We start from the raw sequence: 21782 nt of genomic DNA on the forward strand, positions 1-21782 counted from the left end.
TTGAGGAATGAGCCCTACTTCTGTTATTCTAGAACTTGGAAAGCAAATCTGAGTTTATCATATCCATACCACCATGGTTTTTTGTTGAGCAGTTAGTAAAAGTCACAGACTAATGTCAGATCTCTGTGGGAATCTTGGAATGGCCACTTACTAGCTGTGAAACCTTAGGCATTTTACTAACCTTTTGAGCCCATTCCCTCATGTAAAATAGACACAAAGTTATGGTAAGGATTTAATATTGAATATATACAGTCCTTAGCAATGTATCTGCACAAAGTTCCTAATAAATGGTTGATATTATCAACTATTTGTATTATCTTTTCCTACTGTGCATTCACCTCTCCTATCTGAAGGGCCTTGCTTTAAAGCTCATACTTATATAGCAATCACTTTCTCTATTCAGTCCTATAAATCAAATTTTCTGTACTTTATTTTTAGTTCTATTATAACTTCTGCATAGAAGATGGCTATAATTAGACTTGGATTTTTATCTCTGATAAGATTGCCATTTTTTTTTACCTTATAATTAACTGTCAGAGATCAAGCTAGAAGTAAGAGAAATTGTCATTTCTGCTATTTTTTGTTGTTGTTATTCACCTGTGCATGAATTATTAATATTATCTTCAAGACAGTTTCTGTGCAGGAATCTTTTTAAGCCACTTTGGCTGTTACATTACATTTCATTTAGTTAAAACAATAATAGACATAATCAATTACCATACTTTACTGGGTTCCTGTAAACTATCTTGGTTGATAATGTCCAGCATTTTGTTAGCCTTATATACCATGTACTTGGTGTGGACATCTTTAGGGAGTAGTTTATGTTGATAACTCATAAAGTCTTTTTTTTTTTAATTGAAGTATAGTTGATTTACAGCATTGTGTTAGTTTCAGGTATACAACACAGTGATTCAGTATTTTCCAGATTATATTCCGTTATAGGTTATTACAAGAATCTGGGTATAATTCCCTGTGCTATACAGTATATCCTTGCTGCTTATCTATTTTATATATAGTGCTTTGTATCTGTTAATCCCTAATCCCTGTTAATACCCCTAATTTGTCCCTCCCCCCTTCCCTCTCCCTTTCAGTAACCACAAGTTTGTTTTCTATGTCTGTGAGTCTGTTTCTGTTTTATATATACATTCATTTGTATTATTTTTTAGATTCCACATGTAAGTCATATCATATAGTATTTGCCTTTCTTCTGACTTATTTCACTAAGCATAATATTCTCTATGTCCATCCACATTGCTGCAAATGGCATTATTTCATTCATTTTTATGGCTGAGTAATTTTCCATTGTGTGTGTATATATACACACACACACACACATACATATATAAACACATACATTATAAACACAGTCTTAAAATTTGGACTTTAAGGAAAAATTATATTGTTAAAATAAGAATAATAAAGATGAGAACAGAGTGTGTATACCTCATAATCATCTAAATTCTGTATTAGTAACAAAAATATAAGGTTAAGCTTAAATGAATTGTTACCCCAGATTATTTTAATATTCTGTTTTATCTAATGAAATGACTCCAAAGTAAGAAACTGAATCTTGTTATTGGAATGCAAAAGCCTAAGACTCATCTAAAAGGATTTTTATGTTCTCATAATTAGTGTCTAATGTATAACTTTTCTCTTATATTTTAATGTTGACAGCTTCTTCCCTGTGATTCCTTAGAAGCAGATGAAATGGAAAGGCTTAAGCATGAAAGAAATGATGCCTTGGAAGAAGTGAATACACTTAAGGTAATCTCCAATTTAGCTTCCTTATATTTTCTTTAGAAAAACGAAAAGAAAGAAAATTACCTTCTGTTGAATTCTGGAGTATTGAGGCTTAGTTTTTTTTTAAAGAATATTAATATCAAATAGCTTAGCATTGAATATTAATACCAAGTAATTTGATATTTATTTCTTCAGCTGACCTTTAGAGAATTAATTTTTTAGTTCACACACTTACTTATATTTCACAGTCTCCATCTAAGATTCAGTGTGAACAGTGGTTTTTAGTCATCCCTTCTGATCTGGCTACTTTTCACCCCTTTTTTTTCTCACGCTGGTGGCAAGAATAAGGAGCCAACAAAGATTAGATGAGAAGCCCACAAAACAAGCCATGACAGTTTTGGATCCTCAGATGTTCCTTGGAAAATACATTTTCTCCCATGTTCATGGGAATGCTTCAGGGACATCTTGTTTCGCTAACATAATTTAGAATTAAGGCAATGTGATTTAAGGGAAATAAAAACACACAGTATATCCCAAATATACTTTAAGATTTTGGTTCTCTTTATATATTTTCATTTCATGTTTAGTAGAATATTAAATTTACATTATATCCTAAGTTTTACAGAAAGCCATTATATTTTTCAAATCTTCAAGAAAAGCAACATAACTACTTGATTTACCATTAATTCACCATAGGAATATATTTTTAAATTACTTTTAATTATTTTCTTAAATAAGTGAAATTCTATTATTTGTTTAATTTTTATTAAAGCAAAATCTTTACACCAAAAAAAAAAAAGAAAGAAATTTCCCTGCTACCTTAGTTTTTAAATTCTGACCTCTAGAGGAAGCCATTGTTTAACATATCTTGTTTATTCTTTCAGAGACTTTCTCTATGTAGCCAATCATACGTTTAAAAATACATGTGTATATATTTTTTAACTTTTACAAAATTGCATACATTACACACTTTTTTACAGCTTGCCTTCTTTTTTCCTCTTTGTTAGCATTATATCTTTGGTTACTTTTCAGGTTAACATATGCAGATCTACCTAATTCTTTTTAATGCCTCTCCTATCATCAAAAGGTTCTATTCTAGGTTATTTAACCAGTTCCTTATTGATGGATATTTAGGCTATTTCCAGTTTTCCATTATTAAAAATAATTCCATCATAAGTAGCTTTGTAGATGTATCTTTGGGCCATTGTGCAGTTGTAAAAGTACAAATTGAATACATTTCTGAAAGCCGAATTGCTTTTATCAAAGGATATGGATGCATAAAATTTTACATGTTGCCAAATTCCCTTTCAAAAGACATTACCAATTCATGTTACCGCCAAATGTAAGCATTTTACTACTAAAGGAATATTTTATATTTCTTTTTACATCTTTGAAACTACTATCCACATTTTTTGGATAACAATTAAGAGTTAAGATGAAAAATATAAATTCGTTTTAAAACTATATTGACAGTAGTTTCCTCATATTCTCTTAGAAAACATCTCCAGGGTTGGTTACATTGGTAAGACAGCATTTTTATATAATTTACTCTGCATAAGTCGTTGAGTCTTATGGTTCATCAGAATTTTCTGAGGCTCTCAGATCTTTTTTATTTCCCTAATGTTTATCATTGTTAAACTTAGTGATATATTCCTGTTTTTTATTGGAATATCAGTAGTAATTATTAGAATTTTAATTTAATTTAACATTTAAACAAAGTTTTCCTGAGGAGCTATTCAGTAAATCATGATTCACATTTAAAATTTTTGAGATGTAACTGAGCATATCCTACTGTGACAAAACCTAAAATCACGGGTAAAATATATTCTATATTGTATAATTTCCTTTACCTGAGAACCACTTGTTTAACTATAAAAAAGATTGTACAAAGCAATAAATATTTTATTTGAGATAATGTTTGCACTTTGAGTTTTTCTGCTTGTATTGATAGTACACACACTCACACAAATAGCAGAGGTTGTTAAATGAAGTTCATGGAGTGTGTAGATGGTCTCTCATCACTTCTCATTATCCTGTGACATCTCTACTCTTCATGTCTGATTTGAGGTACAAAGAAAAATGAAGCCAAGAAAATTTGATACCAATGGCTAATTTTTATTTTGCAAGAATGATTTTTAAAAGTGCCATGGGCCTTATTTAACTTAAAGCCTTTCTGCAGAGTTCACATTGCTACTGCTTTGCAAAGCTGAATGAAAATAGATATATTTTCCATTTACAGATGCAAAAAACTAGGACACAAAAAGTGAAGGTGACTTGCATAAAACCCAGGAGCCAGCAGTTTCTTGGCTTCTGGTCTGTGGCAGATTCATTAGATTGCTATATTATATTCATTGTCATGTACTTTCATTTCATCTGTTAGACAAGAATGAACTGAAGTATAACGGAAAGCAAATTGCTTCCTGTAAACCTTGCAATGCTGCCATGAATATTTACCACTCAATATAATCTTCCAGCAATTCCTCTGCTTGGGTTTATAGTAAAATGGTTCTTAAATTACTCTTAGTATCTCTGATTTGATTTTAAAAATGTAGATTTATTTATGACATACTTAACAAAATTGAACATTTTAGGATATTTGCTCGACTGAATTTTAAGTTCAAAGATTTTAATATTTGATTGACATGCCTAAAGTTATTCTTCCTTAGTAACTATTATTTCATATTTTGGTTACACCAGTCATATCTTCAATTTTATGGATAATCTTCCAAAAATAAAGTAAATTAGGAAAATAATAGTTAAACCAGTTTCATAGTCCTCTTTAGTTTAGTAAGAGACACTCTAAGTTGTAATAATAATGCTCTTCAATTTGCAAGCTCTTTGGCAATGATAGCTATTACCTAACATTTAGTTAATATTTATACATTTTGATCCTGATTGACTTATTTTGGACCTTGGATTTTGAGGTTTTAAAAAGTGGCTAACAGGGAGTCCACTGGTAGCTAGTGGTTAGGATTCTGGGCTTTCACTGCTGTGGCCCGGGTTCAGTCCCTGGTCAGGGAGCTAAGATCCTGCAAGCTGCATGGTGCCGGACCCCCCTCCAAAAAAAGTGACTAATTATAGTAACAGAAAATATGTTTACATCACAATTATACTGTAAATAACTAATTACTTTTAGGTGGTATGTATAAAGCCAGAAAAATGACTGGGAACTACATTTTCAAATTGTAGAAATTGGATGTTTGGGGAATTTATAAGCTTTGAAGCAAAGCCCTAAATATCATACCCATTGATACCTTCATAACAAGTTATTAATTCAGTGATTTTTAAATATAGGAAAAATTATTTGAATCGGAAAGGCAAAGGAAACAATTGACAGAAGAACTCCAGAATGTGAAACAAGTAAGTGCATGTACTGTATATATGTGTTTTGTATATGTGTGCATAAACATATGAGGTATAATTACAAAGCATTGATGCTGTATAATATCCCAGAGCTTACAGATGTAAACAGTATAGTATAAAATAGTATAGATCTTAAAAGCAATCACTCACAGGGGCTGTACCCATGCTGAATTCCTGCTACCAAAGGAAATGTTAAAACTCCTCTTGGAAATTGCTATCAAAGCCAGATATCTATGGACTGAAATGACCCATCTCATTGCTTTTTCTTCTTTTTTTCTTTCTCTTTTATTTTCCCTTTTTCTTTTCTTCTGTTACTCATACTCATCTTATTAAAGATAAAAACAAAGCAAGCAAAAAACAAAAACCTCCAAAGCAGAACATTTTTTAATTTTATTTTTTAATAACAAAAAGTAAAAATTTGGGATTTCCCTGGTGGCGCAGTGGTTAAGAATCCACCTGCCAATGCAGGGTACACGGGTTTGATCCCTGGTCTGGGAAGATCGCACATGCTGTGGAGCAACTAAGCCCGTGCGCCACAACTACTGAGCCTGCGCTCTAGAGCCTGCAAGCCACAACTACTGAGCCCGTGTGCCACAGCTACTGAAATCCGTGTGCCTAGAGCCCGTGCTCCACAAGAGAAACCACCGCAATGAGAAACCCATGCACTGCAATGAAGAGTAGCCCCTGCTCGCTGCAACTAGAGAAAGCCTGCGCGCAGCAATGAAGACCCAACACAGCCAAAAATAAATTAATTAATTAATTTTAAAAAATTTAATTTTCACTCTGCATCATTCTTCAGAGAATTTTAAGTAACTTACAGCAAACAAATACAACGACATCATCATGAAATAGAGATACAAGTAACAAACAAATAAAATATTAATAAGAGTAGGAAGTTAAGAGACCATTGTTATAGATCAATGGCAATCACCTGATTTTGAATCTCCCCAACATTATCCTCCCAGAAAACATAAAGTTTACAGAGCAAAATAAAACCATACAGGACCCATACCGGTTTCTTTTGTTTGCTTGTTTGGGTTTTTTTCTGGCTGCGCCACTTGGCTTGCGGGATCTTAGTTCCCCAACCAGGGATTGAACCCAGGCCCATGGTAGTGAAAGCACCAAGTCCTAACCACTGGACTGCCAGGGAATTCCCAGGACCCATACCTTAAATATGGCTATTGGACAGAGAACACAAGAACCTTCAAACTACATACAAATAGAGTTTAAAAATTCCAACAAGTTCTTGCAGCTTGCCTGCACTGAAACCTGGGGTACAAAGAGCAGAGGAGGTAAGGCTTAAAAACTCTGAAAAAGAATAAGGAGAAACAGAGCAATTAGATGAAGTACTACAAATAAAATCACCCCCAGAAAGAGAAAAATGCAACTATTAATGCCAAAATACTGAACAGAGGCCAGGATTTTGTGGTTCTCAGGACTTGAGAAAGTGTGTGCAACCAGAAGTGGCAGCCTTCGAGAATCATTTCGTCTGGGGAAGAATCAAATAGAGAAGGGGTGGTATCCCTTGGAGATTAGGAAATAAAGAGAAACAAGGAAATAAGAGGGGAAAATTAAGGATCTTGCAGAAATGAAAGAGAAACAAGACATACCAAACCTCCTCTATCTACCCTCCACTATGACCGTCAACAACATGATCCATAAAAGAAATTGCACAGAAGAGGGTGCTGTTGAACTAAGAACTCTTTCTATGAAAGAAAAAGGAATTGGAAAAAAAAAAAATCTGTCCCTGTCATTACAAGACAACTGTAAAAATCAGACAATATGAATTAAAGCTTTTCTCCTAATGAAACCTCCAAAACAATTCAACCACAAAGCTGACAAAAACTGTAACACATCACTGCAAACTCAATTTAATATCCTCAAACAAGCATTTGGCATTAAGAAAAAAACCACCTCAAATCAGAAATTTAAAACTGACTTAGAAAATGACAAAAAACAGGAATAAATGAAATGAGAGTTGATAAAACTTGGGAAAGAAAGAGAAGAAAAAGACAAAATGATATCAGAAATGAAAACTAAATTACAGGTTTCCCAAGGAAGAATATAATCAAATGAAAAGGCATTGAAGAAAACCAGAAAAATAAGAATGAAATAAAGAAGTAAAAGATTTTCTTAAAGAAGTAAATCAAAACAACTGAACAGCACTAATATTTAGACCTATAATCCAAGAAAACTTTTCAGAAATAAAAGATGACCTGACACTGTTATTGGACAGTGGGGAAATTTGGCCTGGAAAGATCAATTGTAGGACATATCCTAGTAAAACTAGTAGACTTTAAAGATAGAGAAAAAATATGTATAGTGCCTCCAAATGAAAAGGTCAAATAACTTACAAAGGCAACAGAATTAGACCAGCATCAGCCTTCTTGACACAACATACAAAGTAAGGCATTAGTGGAGCAATATTTTCATGAAACTAAAGGAAAGAATGTGTAAACCAAGAATATTGTATACCACCAAGTTCACTCCCAGATATCAAGGCCATAGAAAAACAGTTTAAAATGTGCCAGTATTCAGGGAATAATGTACACATGTAGTATTCCTGAGGAATCTGGGAGAGGTGAGTTTCACCCAGCCAAAAAAATGCCTGGGATAACTTTGACAAGAATTTCCAAACAGTGAGCGTTTCCTATCTGTTATTATATAGCTGAGACTAAAACGAGAGTGAGTTCACAGGTAAAAGAATAATGTGTAAACATTACGTGTCTGACAAAAATCAAAGATGCAATTTTTTTTTTTTAATTAGAGGAGAAGGGAGAAAAAAAGGGAAAATAGCATAATACCATTTTGTTGTATGAGTAAAGTATAATAGTCACTGAATATTATTTAAAACTGACACCAAATATCAAAAAATGAGGTAAAGATTGAGGGAATCTCAGGCACTATAAAAAGCAATAATACAAATGTAACCTGTAGAATGAAAATACACATCTTCCTAATTACCAAAAGAAATCTTTTTTAAAAAGTAAAAGGGATGCATGAATGAAGAAATGCAGTAAATATACACAATAATTTCAACAAAAGGCAGTATGACAAAATTGAGACCGAACATAATAGTCATCTTAATTAACATAACTGGGATTAACTCACCTATTAAAATGTTTTAGGAAAATATCATTTACCAAAACTGACCTGAATAGAGATAGAAAGTTTAATATACCAATTTCCATAGAAGAAATAAAGTTACCAAGAAGCCACCCTATAGAAAAGGACCAGGCCAAATAGTTTCACAGGGGAATCTAACCAAACCTCTGGCAATCAATCCCCCTTAAATGGCTTCAGAGTATTAAAAAAAAAAAAGAAAAGAAAGAAAATTTCCAAATTCTTTTCTGGCAGCAAGTATAACATTTGATGCCTAAACCTGATAAAAGTAGCACAAAAAAAGAAAATGCAGTTAGACTAGAAAGACAACTAGGGACATACGAATTGGAAAAGAAAAAATAAAGCTATCTCTGTTTGCAGATAACATAATAGTAATCCAGAAAACTCTAGAGAATCAATGATAAAACTAACTCGTTGGAAAAATCCACAAGCCAGCAAGATATAAAATTAATATGCAAGGGACTTCCATGGTGGCACCGTGGTTAAGAATCGCCCACCAATGCAGGGGACACAGGTTCAAGCCCCGGTCCGGGAAGATCCCACGTGTTGCAGAGCAAATAAGCCCGTGTGCCGCAACTACTGAGCCTGTGCTCTAGACCCCACGAGCCACAACTACTGAGCCCGTGTGCCACAACTACTGAAGCCTGTGCCTAGAGCCCACGCTCCGCAACAAGAGAAGCCACTGCAATGAGACGCCCGCGCACCGCAATGAAGAGTAGCCCCTGCTCGCCGCAACTAGAGAAAGCCCGCACGCAGCCATGAAGACCGAATGCAGCCAAATTAATAAAAAATTAATTAATTTTTAAAAAAATTAAAATTAATATGCAAAATTCAGTTGCATCCATATACACAAATTATAAGCAGAAGTTTTAACAGTTTAGCTGAAACCAAAAATGACATAGAAAAATGGGTAAAAGACATGAGCAGACCACTCACGAAAAAAGTTATGAAAAGGTCATATGAAACATGAAAAGATATTCAGTCTTTCTCATAATAAGAGAAATACCAATTAAATCTACATCGAGACAGGACTTCCAGCTTCTAGTGCTCAGCAAGACACTTGCAGAGGACATTCTCCAAGAGAAAGCAACTCTAAAACCTGGACATTACACGCTAAGCAACAACCAAAGGAACTGGAACGTGAGCGCAGAGAAGCTGCTCCTCTGGGAAGAGGGGAACTATGTGAACTAAATTTCTTGTTCCGAGTGTTTTAAGCCTGGAGCTAACAGCAATCTGATACCAGTGGAAATTGACCCTCACTTGGGGTCACTTGGTATTTGAAAATGTTCACAGACAATTCAATGAGGAAAAGCTGCTCATTACAATACATGGTGCTAGAACAAGGGAGTATTAGTGTGAGAACAAGTGAATCTCAACCACTACCTCATTTCATATTCAAAAACTAACTCTGAATGGATTACAGATCTAAACGTAAGAACTAAAACTTAAATTCCAGAAGACACTTTTGTGACATCGGGTTAAGCAAAGTTATCAAACCATATACCTAAAATTAGTAAATTTTACTATTATATATATAAATTCTACCTCAGCAAAGCTATTTTTTTTTTTTAGATATGCCAGTACAACTTTTCATCCATCAGATTAGCAAAATTTCAGAAGCTTGACAGTGTGCTGTTGGTGAGGCTGTTTCAAAACAGGCATCCTCATACATTGCTGGTGGTAATGCAAAATGGCGTGCAGCTATGAAGGAGAATTTGGCATTTCTAACAAATCTATGTATGCATTTACCCTTCAACCTGGCAACCTCACTTCTAGGACTTTGCCCTGAAGATATACCTTTAATAATATTAAAATACATATGCACAGTATTTATTGTGATATTATTTGTAATTAGGAAATATTGGAAACTACCTTAATCTCCTAAGCATAGGCGATTGAATGGACTATGGTCCGTACGGGCAATGGAGCTCTATGCCACTGCAGGAGAGAGAAGGAGGATCTCTCCTCAGTAGTACAAAGTGATTTCCAAGAGATACTTTCAAGTAAGAAAGAGCAAAGGATGAAAGAGTGTATATAGTATTATCATTTATAAACAAGAGAAATTATCGTGTGTATCTATCTTTACAAAAGAAACCAAAGGAAGGATAAATTACACAGCAATGAAACTGGTTATCTACAACACGGGTGGGCACAGACTGGACAAGATGCAGGAGGGAGTGACACCTCTCTGAGAATACCTTTTTATGTAATTTTTACTTTGGGAGGCATGTTAATATTCTACACATTTTAAAAATATATAAAGAAATCAGGAAAGATAGGAAAGGGAAAATGAGCTTAAAACTGCAAGCAAAGTGAAATAAATTAATTCATTTGCATGTCAAATGAATACCATAAATATACCAAAGGAAAACAAAAGAAAGAATCAATTTCAGTAACTTATGAACACAGTATTTATGTTCAGTGTTTGACAGGTTGGGTTGAGTTAGAAAAGAATTGCAAACAAATCCCAAAACTTTTATAGTATGTTTTGTTGTCTTGTTGTTATTTTAGAGGTGTGGCCAAAGCCATTCTGAAACAATTTTAAGATGTAATATAGGTCTCAGCAAATGTGTTGATTGTAGTTGAGAGCCAGAATCTCAATGAAAAAGCAAAGACATTCAAAGCAGAATGAAGGAAGTCAAGAAAGAATCCTGTGGATGGACTAGAATTGGAGGTATCATTGTGAATGCATCATTTATAAAATATACATGTATGTATGTATGTGAATATGAATAATATGTGCCCATATATATATGTATTTATACACACACGTGTGTGTGTATGTATGTTTGTGTGTGTGTGTGTGTGTGTGTGTGTGTGTGTGTATATATATATATATATATATATATAAAAAATCCTAGCTCTGACAGCTGAAAGAGCCAAGAAGCAGACACCCCAATAGCAATGAGCATATAGCATATCTAAGTGCCCATTTCCCACTAATAGGAATCCAGGCTTCTTGGAGAAATGACTGATTTCAGGGCCGGGGGTGAGTAAGTACAAAATGAGCCTGAAACATCTTATGCTAGAAAATAAGGAAATGCCCAAAATGATGGTATCACGTCACAAGGAACCAGCTTGAAGGGCCTTCCACTGGCCAATCTGGAAGTACTTGAGCACCAAAATAATTAAATACAGTAATGAACCATTGAAAAAATTGTGATTCATGAGTCCGTACCATAGTAAAGAGATGAATTCATTAATGGGGAGAACTGAGGGCTCTTGCTCATTATAGACTGTTGAGTGCTGACTGATAACTACAGTTATCAGAGAAGCTGCCAGATTTGGGAAGTCAGCATTTTGCATCTGTTTCAGTAATGGCTGGATCAGACTCTAATCATAAAATGCTAAATCTAGGGGGAATTTTTTTTATGAAGAGCAGAACATTTACATATTTACATGGTTTTAAAGTGGCTTTTTATAAACTGCTTATTAATTGCAAGGGGAAAATAGTAATTATACAGTAGTGAAATCAGACAACTCCTAGACTGGTGCTAAAAATGGATGTCACCAGTGAAGAACAACAGATGGGCATGTGTGACTTCAAATGTGATACCTTGAAAAGGACACAACATCAGTTATGTAGTATTATGGCTAAGAATGTATAAACCTGAATCTGGCCATGAGGAAGCATCAGACAAACCCCAAATGAGGGACAGCTTTATTTTTTTTAAAGGTGTGTTTGTGTTGGGGGTGGGGGTGGGGGTTATATTCTTCAGAACTGTCAATGACATAAAGAAACAGAAGAATGAAAAGGAAGGGAAGGAGGGAGGGAGGGAGGAAGGAAGGAAGGGAGGAGGGGAGGGACAAAAGAAAGAGAGGGACGGGGGAGAGAGAAGGAGAGACAGGAAGGAAGAAAGAGAGAAAGGATGAGGGAGGGAGGAAGGAGAGAGGGAGGGAAGGTCCCAGATTAAAAGAGGGTAAAGAGACGTGAAAACTAAATAAAAAGCTGATCCTACACTGGATCCTGCACTGGAATGGGGAAAATGCTATAAAGGATATTATTGGGTCAATTAACAAAATTGGAATACAGATGGTAGGTTAGATAAAAGTATTGGTTCAATGTTAAATTTCTTAAATTTGATAGCTGTACTATGGTTGTATAAGAGATAGCCTTATACTTAGGAAATACTGACGTTTGTAGGGGTAAAGAACCATGATGAGTGTAATGTAACTCACCCTCAAATGGTTAGAAAAAATTGTGTGTGTGTATGTGTATATATATTTATATACATATGTGTATATAAATATGTATATGTATACATATGTGTGTACATATGTATATAAGTGAGAGATTGAAAACATGCAAAATCTCGGTAACAACAACCTTGAAATATCAGTGGTTTGCAAGAATACTTTATTTCTCACTCATGGACATGTTGGCAAAAGGGTGAATCTGTGAGTTAGGTAAATTTGGGCCAAGGGTATAAAGATGTTCTTTCTACTATTCCTATTCTTGTATCTCTTATGTAAATTTGAAATTATTTCCAAATTAAAAGTGTTTATAAGTCCTCTATTTTTTGTCCAGTTTTTAGACCCCCATTTTATTAAGTTTTTTTGTACTTTGATTGATGTGCCTTTTTAGTTCTGTATCTTCAATACTTGCATCGGTTTATATGGCCAGGCCGATTTACATTTTAGTGTTTCTTTGAATGCTCAAAGTGGACATTTATAAATCTTCTTTGTTAATTTTTACATGTAGAATAAATTAAGGGGTAGGGTTTTTTCTACATTTACTTAAAATTTTCTTTTCTCCTAAATGCTTGGAACTTAAAAGCTTTAGAATATCAAGCATACTTAGTAAAGTAAGGTAATATGATAGTATAAATGTATATAGCACGAAGTAAGCACTCAACAAATGTTAACTATTATGGTCATTATTATTAATAATAGAAGAAGAAATATTAGGTGTGGAGAAAGAGGTGGAAATGATTTGTTTTAACAATTTGATTTAGAGGAAGAAAACCTAATTCTGGCTGACGGAATAAGGAGACTTTTATTAAAGAGAAGGTGGACCAGACATGGAAAGGGGATAGCATTCCAGTTAGACGGTGCAGCATGAAAATTGTGGTATGAAAGGGAAAGTCTTATCTTGAGAGTCAAAATAGGCCCTCTTTTGTATGCTAATTTTACTATTACTTGTTAATATGTTTGTATCTAAAAATGTGATGATAATGTCTGTCTTATAATTTGTTCCTGGTTCTTTAGCGTTTAAGAGCCTAAAACTATCAGTAATATAGTAAGTTCCTAAAAAATAACAGTTTTGATTTGTATTCTTTTATCATTATTAAAGGCCTAGGAACATAAGGGAAACATGGACAGATGAAAGCATTAGGAAGTAACATTTGGGGGCTGTGGGGAGGTGTTGTGTTGGGGCCAAAGCATATAGGCACTTGAATACCAATCTAAGATTTTAGACAATGGATTGCCAGTGAAGATACTTGACAAAAGGAGAAGAAAGATCAACTTGTTCCACCTATAATCTGACCCCTGTCTTTCCTTCACACTCTACATCTAACTTGTTGGCCCTACTTTTTAAAAATTGGAGAATTCTGCCACTTTGTATCACTTCCATCACTGGTCTAAGCCATCATCATCTTCTGCCTGTGTTGTAATTATAGCTTCCTACCAGATCACCCAGCTTTTACCCTTGCCCCACCCCCATACAGTCTGATCTGAACACAGCAGCCAGAAATAGCCTTTTAATACTTGTTAGAACTCTCCAGAACTTTCCATCTCACTCAGAATAAAAGCCAGTCCTATCCCCCATCCCTACACCCCTCTAACCTCAATGACCTCATTTCTTACCACTCTTCCCCCCACTCCCCTACTAGTTCTCCAGCCCCTCTGACGTCCCTGCACCATCACCCCACTAATGCTCCAGCTCTCACTATCTGTGGATAAGTTTTTTGGTATTCCTGATTGCTTTCTTATATATTTTATACTTGTTATGTTTTTGTCCTTCATCTATATCCACCAACTAGAGGGTAAGCTTCATGAGGAGGGCAGCTATCTTTCATTTCTTCTCTGATTTATCTTAGAACAATCACTGACATAGAGTAGGTACTCAATAAATATTTGGTGAATAGATGAAGGGATGAATGAAGACTATCTAGATTTTAAGAAAGTTAATCTAGCAGCAGGTTTGGAAGTAACTGAATATCAGCTAAGAGGCTTATATAATAGTCTAGACCTGCACTGTCCAATAGAAATACATTGGAAGCCAACTATGCCTTGCTGGTTTTCTAGTAGCCACATTTTGAAAAGAGTAAAAAGAAACAGATAAAATTCTTTTAAATATATATTTTTCATCTAATATATCTAAAATATGATCATTTTAACATGAAATAATATTAAAAATTCATTAATGAGATATTCTTACATTCTTTTTTCATACTGTATCTTTGAAGTCCAGTGTTATTTTACACTTACAGTGCCTCTTAATTTGTACACTAAATTTTCATTGGAAACACTGCTGTGATTAGATTTAACAAGATTTATACTTTTATATTCATATACCCAAATTTCCAAATAAAGTTAAAACGTTCCCAGTAATAAAATGAATACCAAAACTATTTTTCTTTTAATATTTATGTCCATATTGGCAAAACATTTTCATGTTTTTAGAAGACTTAGTCTTTAAAGCCACATCATTTCAAAGCCACGTCTTTTCAAGTTAAGTATATCATAAATTCAAAGGAGTACTGCATATATTGAAAGCAACTGTATATGTATCAATATCAACTAAGCATACTTCAAAAATTTTAAGGTTTTTGGAGTTAATTTACATAACATTATCAATAATTAAAATCTACATATTGATTTATGGTAGAAAATATGTAAATCATTATTGATTTATATTATGAAAATTTTCAATATCACTATAAATTCTTATATTTGTCTAGCTTCACAAATAAGCTTTCTCTTTCCTTAGAGCGTCAAATTTAGCTCATTCGTGTACAGTGTGATATTGATAATAAAATGTAAATCACACTGCCATTTTTTGTCTTTGAGTATTGAATATTAGGCAGCCATTTCTTTTGTTTTAAGAAAATCTTCAACTGGAGTTAAAAATACAGTAAATCTTTATTAAGCTCTTCCACAGCTCAGCCAAGGAGCCCTGGCAAAGAACACAGGATCTTTAAATTCATTGTCTTCTAAACTAGTGAAGATTCATAGAATTTGCACATATATATTAAACAAGGTTAGCAACTGTATCCATGATGTTTTTCATACAGTCAGCTTCAGGAAACTGAGCACAGAAATTTTCAAAATATATCCTACAATAGCATGAAACAATAAAGAAAACAGTCTCTTGTTCGAAAATGTCAGCAAATCAGAATTAGCTGGAGCACCTATTATGATAAAAAAAAAATTTTCTTCATTATCCAGCTGAAATGCTTGTTTGACACATGTAAAAGTTAAAATATCTACACCATAAGTCTGATTTTTTTAGGCTGTGGATTGACAACTTTTTGTCATAAATTTGGAAGTCCTTTAAGACAATACATGCCTGAAGTATGAATTTGATAGTATCTCCTATATCCCATTGCTCATCTAAAGCTGAAGAAAGGTACTTGTAGTTTTTCAAATTTTGAATCAATTGGTCATTGATATTGTTAGAAATGTCTTGCATTCTATGGATATTTGTTTTGTGACTTAATTGAAGTTCTTTCATTTTTTATTAAATATTTCTTCTAATCATCTATCAAAACTGAAATTACCATATTGATCTAAAAATGGTTTACTCTTTTATACAAAAAAATCCAAGCCATTTTATAGCTGGCCAAAGTTAGCAAATGTTGAACATTTACTTCTGATATCAAGTGACTAATTTCATTAGTTCTTATTTGACTGTTAAGAGAAAACTTCTTAACAAACTCATTACACATTTGCAAAAATCTCTCAATTTCTCACTTTTCATATGTTTAAAAAAATTTTACACAACAAACAGCTTTGTAAATTGCAATTGCATTCATCATAAAACTTGCAACAGATTTTCTTCTAGTCTGTCTTCTATCCTGGTTATATTACTAGCTAATTCATCTTTACTTTATTCTGCATCAATAATATGTCTTCATTTTAAATTAAAAATTTTCTCCATACCTACTTTTTTAAATACAAAAATAATTTAACTATATTCTAATAAAAATAAGTATTTCAATTTAATTACCAATCATGATTTACACAAGTATTACTGTAACTCGTGCTGTCTGTATAAAATATTCAGATAAGCATACAGTTGTGTAAAAAATTTTTGAAATTAATTAATTCATTAACAGTGACCAGATCAGTTATGTGTTTATGTATACAACTCAAATGACTCACGTGCCTGGCACAAACACTACAGTTCAACACTAATATCTTAAATGATACAGTGATAAAAGTAAAATACAATTCTACCAAAACAAAAAACTTCTGTGCAATGGAAAAATATTTTATGCTTATTAAGTTTTTAAATTTAAATGCAAACTGAAGAAAATTAAATTAAAAGTTCAGTTCTTCAGCCTACTTAGCTATATTTCAAGTGCTCAATAGCCACATGTAGCTAGTGGCTACCATATTAGACAGGGCAGGTCTAGAACTCTGCATCCTTGCTACTCAAAGGACCAGCAGTGTCAGCAACACCTGGAACTTAGAAATGCAGGGTCTCAGGTCTTACCCCAAGACCTACTGAAATAGAATCTGCATTTAACAAGTCCTTGGGTGATATGAATGCACCTTAAAATTTGAAAAGTCCAGATAACAGGCAATGGAGGATTTAACTGGGTAGTGGCAATGGAATTATACCAAGTATACCAGGGCGGTCAGTGTGAAAGATACCATGAGGGTAAAGTCAACCAGACTTAACAGGGATAGCATGTGCAGTAATAATCAGAAAAAGCGGTCGAGGCTTTGTAATTTGGTGATTGAGGGTCTATAATAATGCAATTAACAAAGCAAGAGAAATGAGATTGAGAGTAAAGACGTTTTAATTCATAGTATAGATTAATGCATATTTTCCAGTTTTAGCAAAAATAATTTTTGAAATATATATGTGTATACAAACACGTGCATACGTACTGGCACAACTACTCATTTCAGAAACACACACTTGCAATAAAAATATACCACCCAAAATCAACCCAAAACTGTCCGTTTTTTTTAGTATATTGACCTTGCATACCATTCATCTTCTCTTATTCGTGTAGAATGTTATTGTTCGGTTTAAGGGGATTTCAGACTTATCGTTCATGAAAGAGTTTCTACGCTTTAGTGAAAATACTACTTCTCCATTTTTCCAAGGATTAGTTTCTTTTTTCATAATTAGCAAGTCTAAAAATTACAAATACATGTAATGAGGTGGATGGACCTAGAGTCTGTCATACAGAGTGAAGCCAGAAAGAGAAAAACCAATGCCGTACGCTAGCGCATATATATGGAATCTAAAAAAACGGTACTGGTGAACCTAGTGGCAGGGCAGGAATAAAGACACAGCCGTAGAGAACGGACTTGAGGACACGGGGGTAGGGGGGAAGCTGGGACGAAATGAGAGAGTAGCGTTGACATATATACACTACCAAGTGTCAAATGTATGGCTAGTAGGAAGCTGCCGCATAGCACAGGGAGATCAGCTCGATGCTTTGTGACGACCTAGAGGGGTGGGATAAGGAGGGTAGGAGGGAGGCTCAAGAGAGAGGGGATATGGGGATATATGTATACATATAGATTCACTTTGTTGTACAGAAGTAACTAACATAACGTTGTAAAGCCATTATACTCCAATAAAGATGTAAAAAAAATAAAAATTACAAAGTAATTGTGATTAACTCTTCTCTTAAAAACTTTTAAAAACCAGTAATTAAAAAAAAAAAAAAAACAAAAACCAGTAATTTGAGTCATATGAAATTTGGCAACATTTCTTTCCCCTTTTTTAGTATCCTTTTGAAGATCTTGATGTGAAATCAGTACAATACTAATAATTATGCCATATAAATCCTTTAAATACATAGGTAACCTAATTATTAAAACACCATTAGATTGACTTTCAATTTATTTTACAGTGCTGTTTCCAGTTGCTTCCAAAGGAGAAGAGAGCACAATTTGATATCCTTTGTTCACTTAAAACTTTTAATTTAATTATTGTGAGACCTGATCCTAAAAGCAGAATAACCTCTCCTTTTGAAGGTACAATAGCTATTTTAAATTATGGAAATTAATTTACCTTTATTTAGTGTAATGACCCAAGAAGAAAGCAAAGAAGAACTAAAGAGAGGGAGACAGGGAGAATGGGGAAAAGGAAGGGAGAGCAAGGGAAGAAAGAAATTAAAAGAATGAAAGAACAAGCTGTGAAGGGATCCTTTTCCACTAGGAGGATCAGGTACATTTGTATTTTTTTCAACCAGGGATGGCTACCATAATACTTTACTCACTGTTTTGTAAAGAATTGGTGGTACTATTCTCTAAAATCTAAGTATTTTTGATGAGTTTTCATGCCTTACAAAATAATCCAACCTAACTGTTTAAAATCATGAGCACAGTTTCCCATGAAACTATATATACTGCTTGTTATTTTTTCTTCAAGTTCTAACAACTTTTAACAAGCATGGGCCATTTTTCTAGCAACTTCCTTTGATCAACAGCTTTCTAAAGCCTACTCTCATACAAGTTGTTTTTAGAGTTTCTTTCAGCATAGTGTTATGACCTAAGGCAGCAATGAATTGGTGAACAGTCCAAAGCCAAAATATTTAGCTTGTCTAAACCAGTCTCTGCCCTAGAGAAACACGGGAAATTTCTCCAAGTTCAGATAAGCCCAGTTGTAGTTGGCCTCACCTGTGTAAAGTTTGCGTTGAACGCCTGAGGAGGGCGTGAAGTCCCGAGGCTGAAACGTGAGGTCAGATCAGCACAGGATTCTCTGTGGACAGTTGAGCATGAACTTAGATACAGCTGGAACAGCTGGCATGTGCACTATCTTGGTTTATGGATTAAGCAACAATGGAAACTTTAAGAACAGATTAAATATATCTCTAAAAGGAACAATAATATGTGATTACTAAAGAATATTCACATTTTCACACTTGAAGAGGTTTGTTAATTTTGTGCATTTATTAAAGAAACAGTAAAGCCTCTAATTTTTAGAGTTGATATGAGTTCTTACACCCCTTTTATTCTTCTTTTGTGATCTGAACTTTTTACGATAGTTCTGTATGGAACTAGTAGATATTCCAAGATGCCAATCTCATCTTTAGAGGAAAAAAAGAAAAATACATGTATTTGTCAGGTTTTTTTTTTCTGTTCTGAAAGGGTACTGTAGTAAAATGTTCCTGTGTTCCCATTTCAGATGGTCACTTGTAACCTCAGAATGTCAACCTGTATTTTCTATTAAAAACCCTCTTTGCAAGGATCCCTCCTACTACTCTGTTATAGTCTCGGCCACCTCCTTCCATGCCCCATCTCTTAACATCCAGCAACCACTAATCTGTTCTCTGTATCTATAATTTTGTCTTTCCAAGCATGTTATATAAATGTTATCATACAACATGTCACTTTTGGGGATTGGCTTTTTTCATTCAACATCATTCCCCTGGAACCCATCCAGGTTGTTTTGTCTATTTATGTTGTTCCTTTTTATTGCTGAGTGCTTATAAAACTGGTGAAATCTGATTAATGGTTGGTGGATCGTATCAATGAAATTTCCTGGTTGTGATATTCTACTATGCTAATGAAAGATAAAACCATTGGAGGAGACTGAGTGAAGAGTACAGGAAACCTCTCTGTATTATTTCTTACAACCATGTGCAGTCTACAATGATCTTAAAATGATTTTTAAAAAGCAAATAAAACAAACAAAAAAGCACCCTCTTTGAGAAAAAAGATTATAAAGCTCCTACAATGATAGCAATCTGAGTGGAGAAACTTGTTAAACACACTTGGTTGGATTAATTTTTCAACTTTAATTCCCTTTATGAGAATCAAAAAAATGACCCGTGTATTATCCAATGTTAAACTTTGCCCAAGTAACTGCCTAAGTTAAAGACAGCTTGCTTGGAAAAGGAACACGAAGACAGCCCAGTTGGCATTCCTATTTGCAGACAGCAGCCATTATCTAGTGATTCACTGGAGGTGAATGTAGCAGTCTAACCTAGCTTCCGCGAACAAAGATGTCTATTTCAGATACCCATTTCCAAATAGTTGTTTCTTTTTAATGTAGAAAAGTTCTTACCATTTTAAGAATTCTGAGAGAAATTTTATTACCCTATTGATACTATAGAACTGTTTTAATTGTGTTAGATTAACTAGACTCACAGAATTTTCAATGTTAGAGAAGTTTGGGAGGAAAGTGATCTTACTCTTCATAGAAACCTTTCAGTTCAATTTGATTACAGCATATTCTGTATCAGTCGTCTTAGTTAGAACTGATGTTAGGGTTCTGGTTTCCATATTGTGAGCCACTTATTTTCTGGCTGTTCAGGGACCACATTCAGCATTCTTTCATCAGTTGTTTCACACATGCCTGCAGTAACTTATGAGGGCAACTTGGCAAGGGAGATGTTTCAGCTTCTTTTATTTAATGCTCGTTTTGTGTGAATGCACTGTGAAAGCTAGATATACTCTTTACAAGGAGCTCTCTATCTAGGAAGAAAAACGAAAAGTAGAGGAAAACCATCACTTCCTAGAAAGCACTTCAGAATAGGTGCCTTATAGGTGGTGAGTTGTCAGAGACATGATTGCATACCAAAGTAGGCATTACTCCCTATAATTTTCCTTATTTAACCAAAAACAAGCAAATATAAATCTGTAAAATTCCATAAGTCAGTTGCTAAGAGAGCACCTTCCCAGGGTATATTTTAAACATCTATGCAGATGCCAAACATTTTATGTTTCTTAATGTAAGAGCAATATATATTAACTTGGCTGACAAACTAGTAAATTTTACCCAAGGAGGAAGTAGTGATAAGGCAGTTGATACTATAAAACTCCTGTCTTGGCAGTTTAACCTGTGAGAAACACTTTCAGTACTCTTACTTTGCTGTGTGACTCATGACATTGTGTTAAATGATTTATTCACAAACTACTTTAGAACTAAAAACAAGACTTCTCTAGTCCTACCTAACCTTACATAAATAAATCACCCTATTTGAAAATATTGTACGTACTTTTGATTCATTGTCATCCGCATTAGATACCAAAGATTGTCTATGACCATGGGTTTCAAATAAAATTGTGACTTCCATCACAATTCTTCATATTCAAGGCAGCTGGTTTCCTGATATGATTGCTCATGACATTCTGCCACTCCTGACCATATATGCCCCTTATGTCATTTGTATCCCCTTCCCACTCTTGCTTTTTCTTCTTCACTTCTATTCTTAATCAATAACTGTTTTCCCACTTTCCCCACATCATTTTATAAGATCTCTTTACATTGTAGTTATTAACCCTATTTCTACCAAATCTATTGCAAATATTTTCCCCGATATACAAATTGTCTTTCTAATTTTTTAAGTTTTTAAACACAGGTGTTTTTGTGTTGTCAAATCTATCTTTTTCTTTGTGATTTCTCACCCCACCTTTTT

General features: G+C 34.0%; 1 protein-coding gene across 5 annotated transcripts in view; it reads left to right on the forward strand.

Moving 5' to 3' along the window:
* The window catches only part of STXBP4 (syntaxin binding protein 4), a 187096-nt gene that overhangs the window by 81807 nt on the left and 83507 nt on the right, over positions 1 to 21782 (forward strand). For all 5 annotated transcript variants that reach the window (XM_068531867.1, XM_068531864.1, XM_068531869.1 and 2 more), the window contains 2 exons: positions 1675 to 1764; positions 5035 to 5100. In XM_068531867.1, the coding sequence (XP_068387968.1) occupies positions 1675 to 1764; positions 5035 to 5100 (156 nt within the window). The remainder of the gene's footprint in view (positions 1 to 1674; positions 1765 to 5034; positions 5101 to 21782) is intronic.

The sequence above is a fragment of the Eschrichtius robustus genome, chromosome 20 (assembly GCF_028021215.1).
Source record: "Eschrichtius robustus isolate mEscRob2 chromosome 20, mEscRob2.pri, whole genome shotgun sequence".
In the NCBI taxonomy this organism is placed as follows: Eukaryota; Metazoa; Chordata; class Mammalia; order Artiodactyla; family Eschrichtiidae; genus Eschrichtius; species Eschrichtius robustus.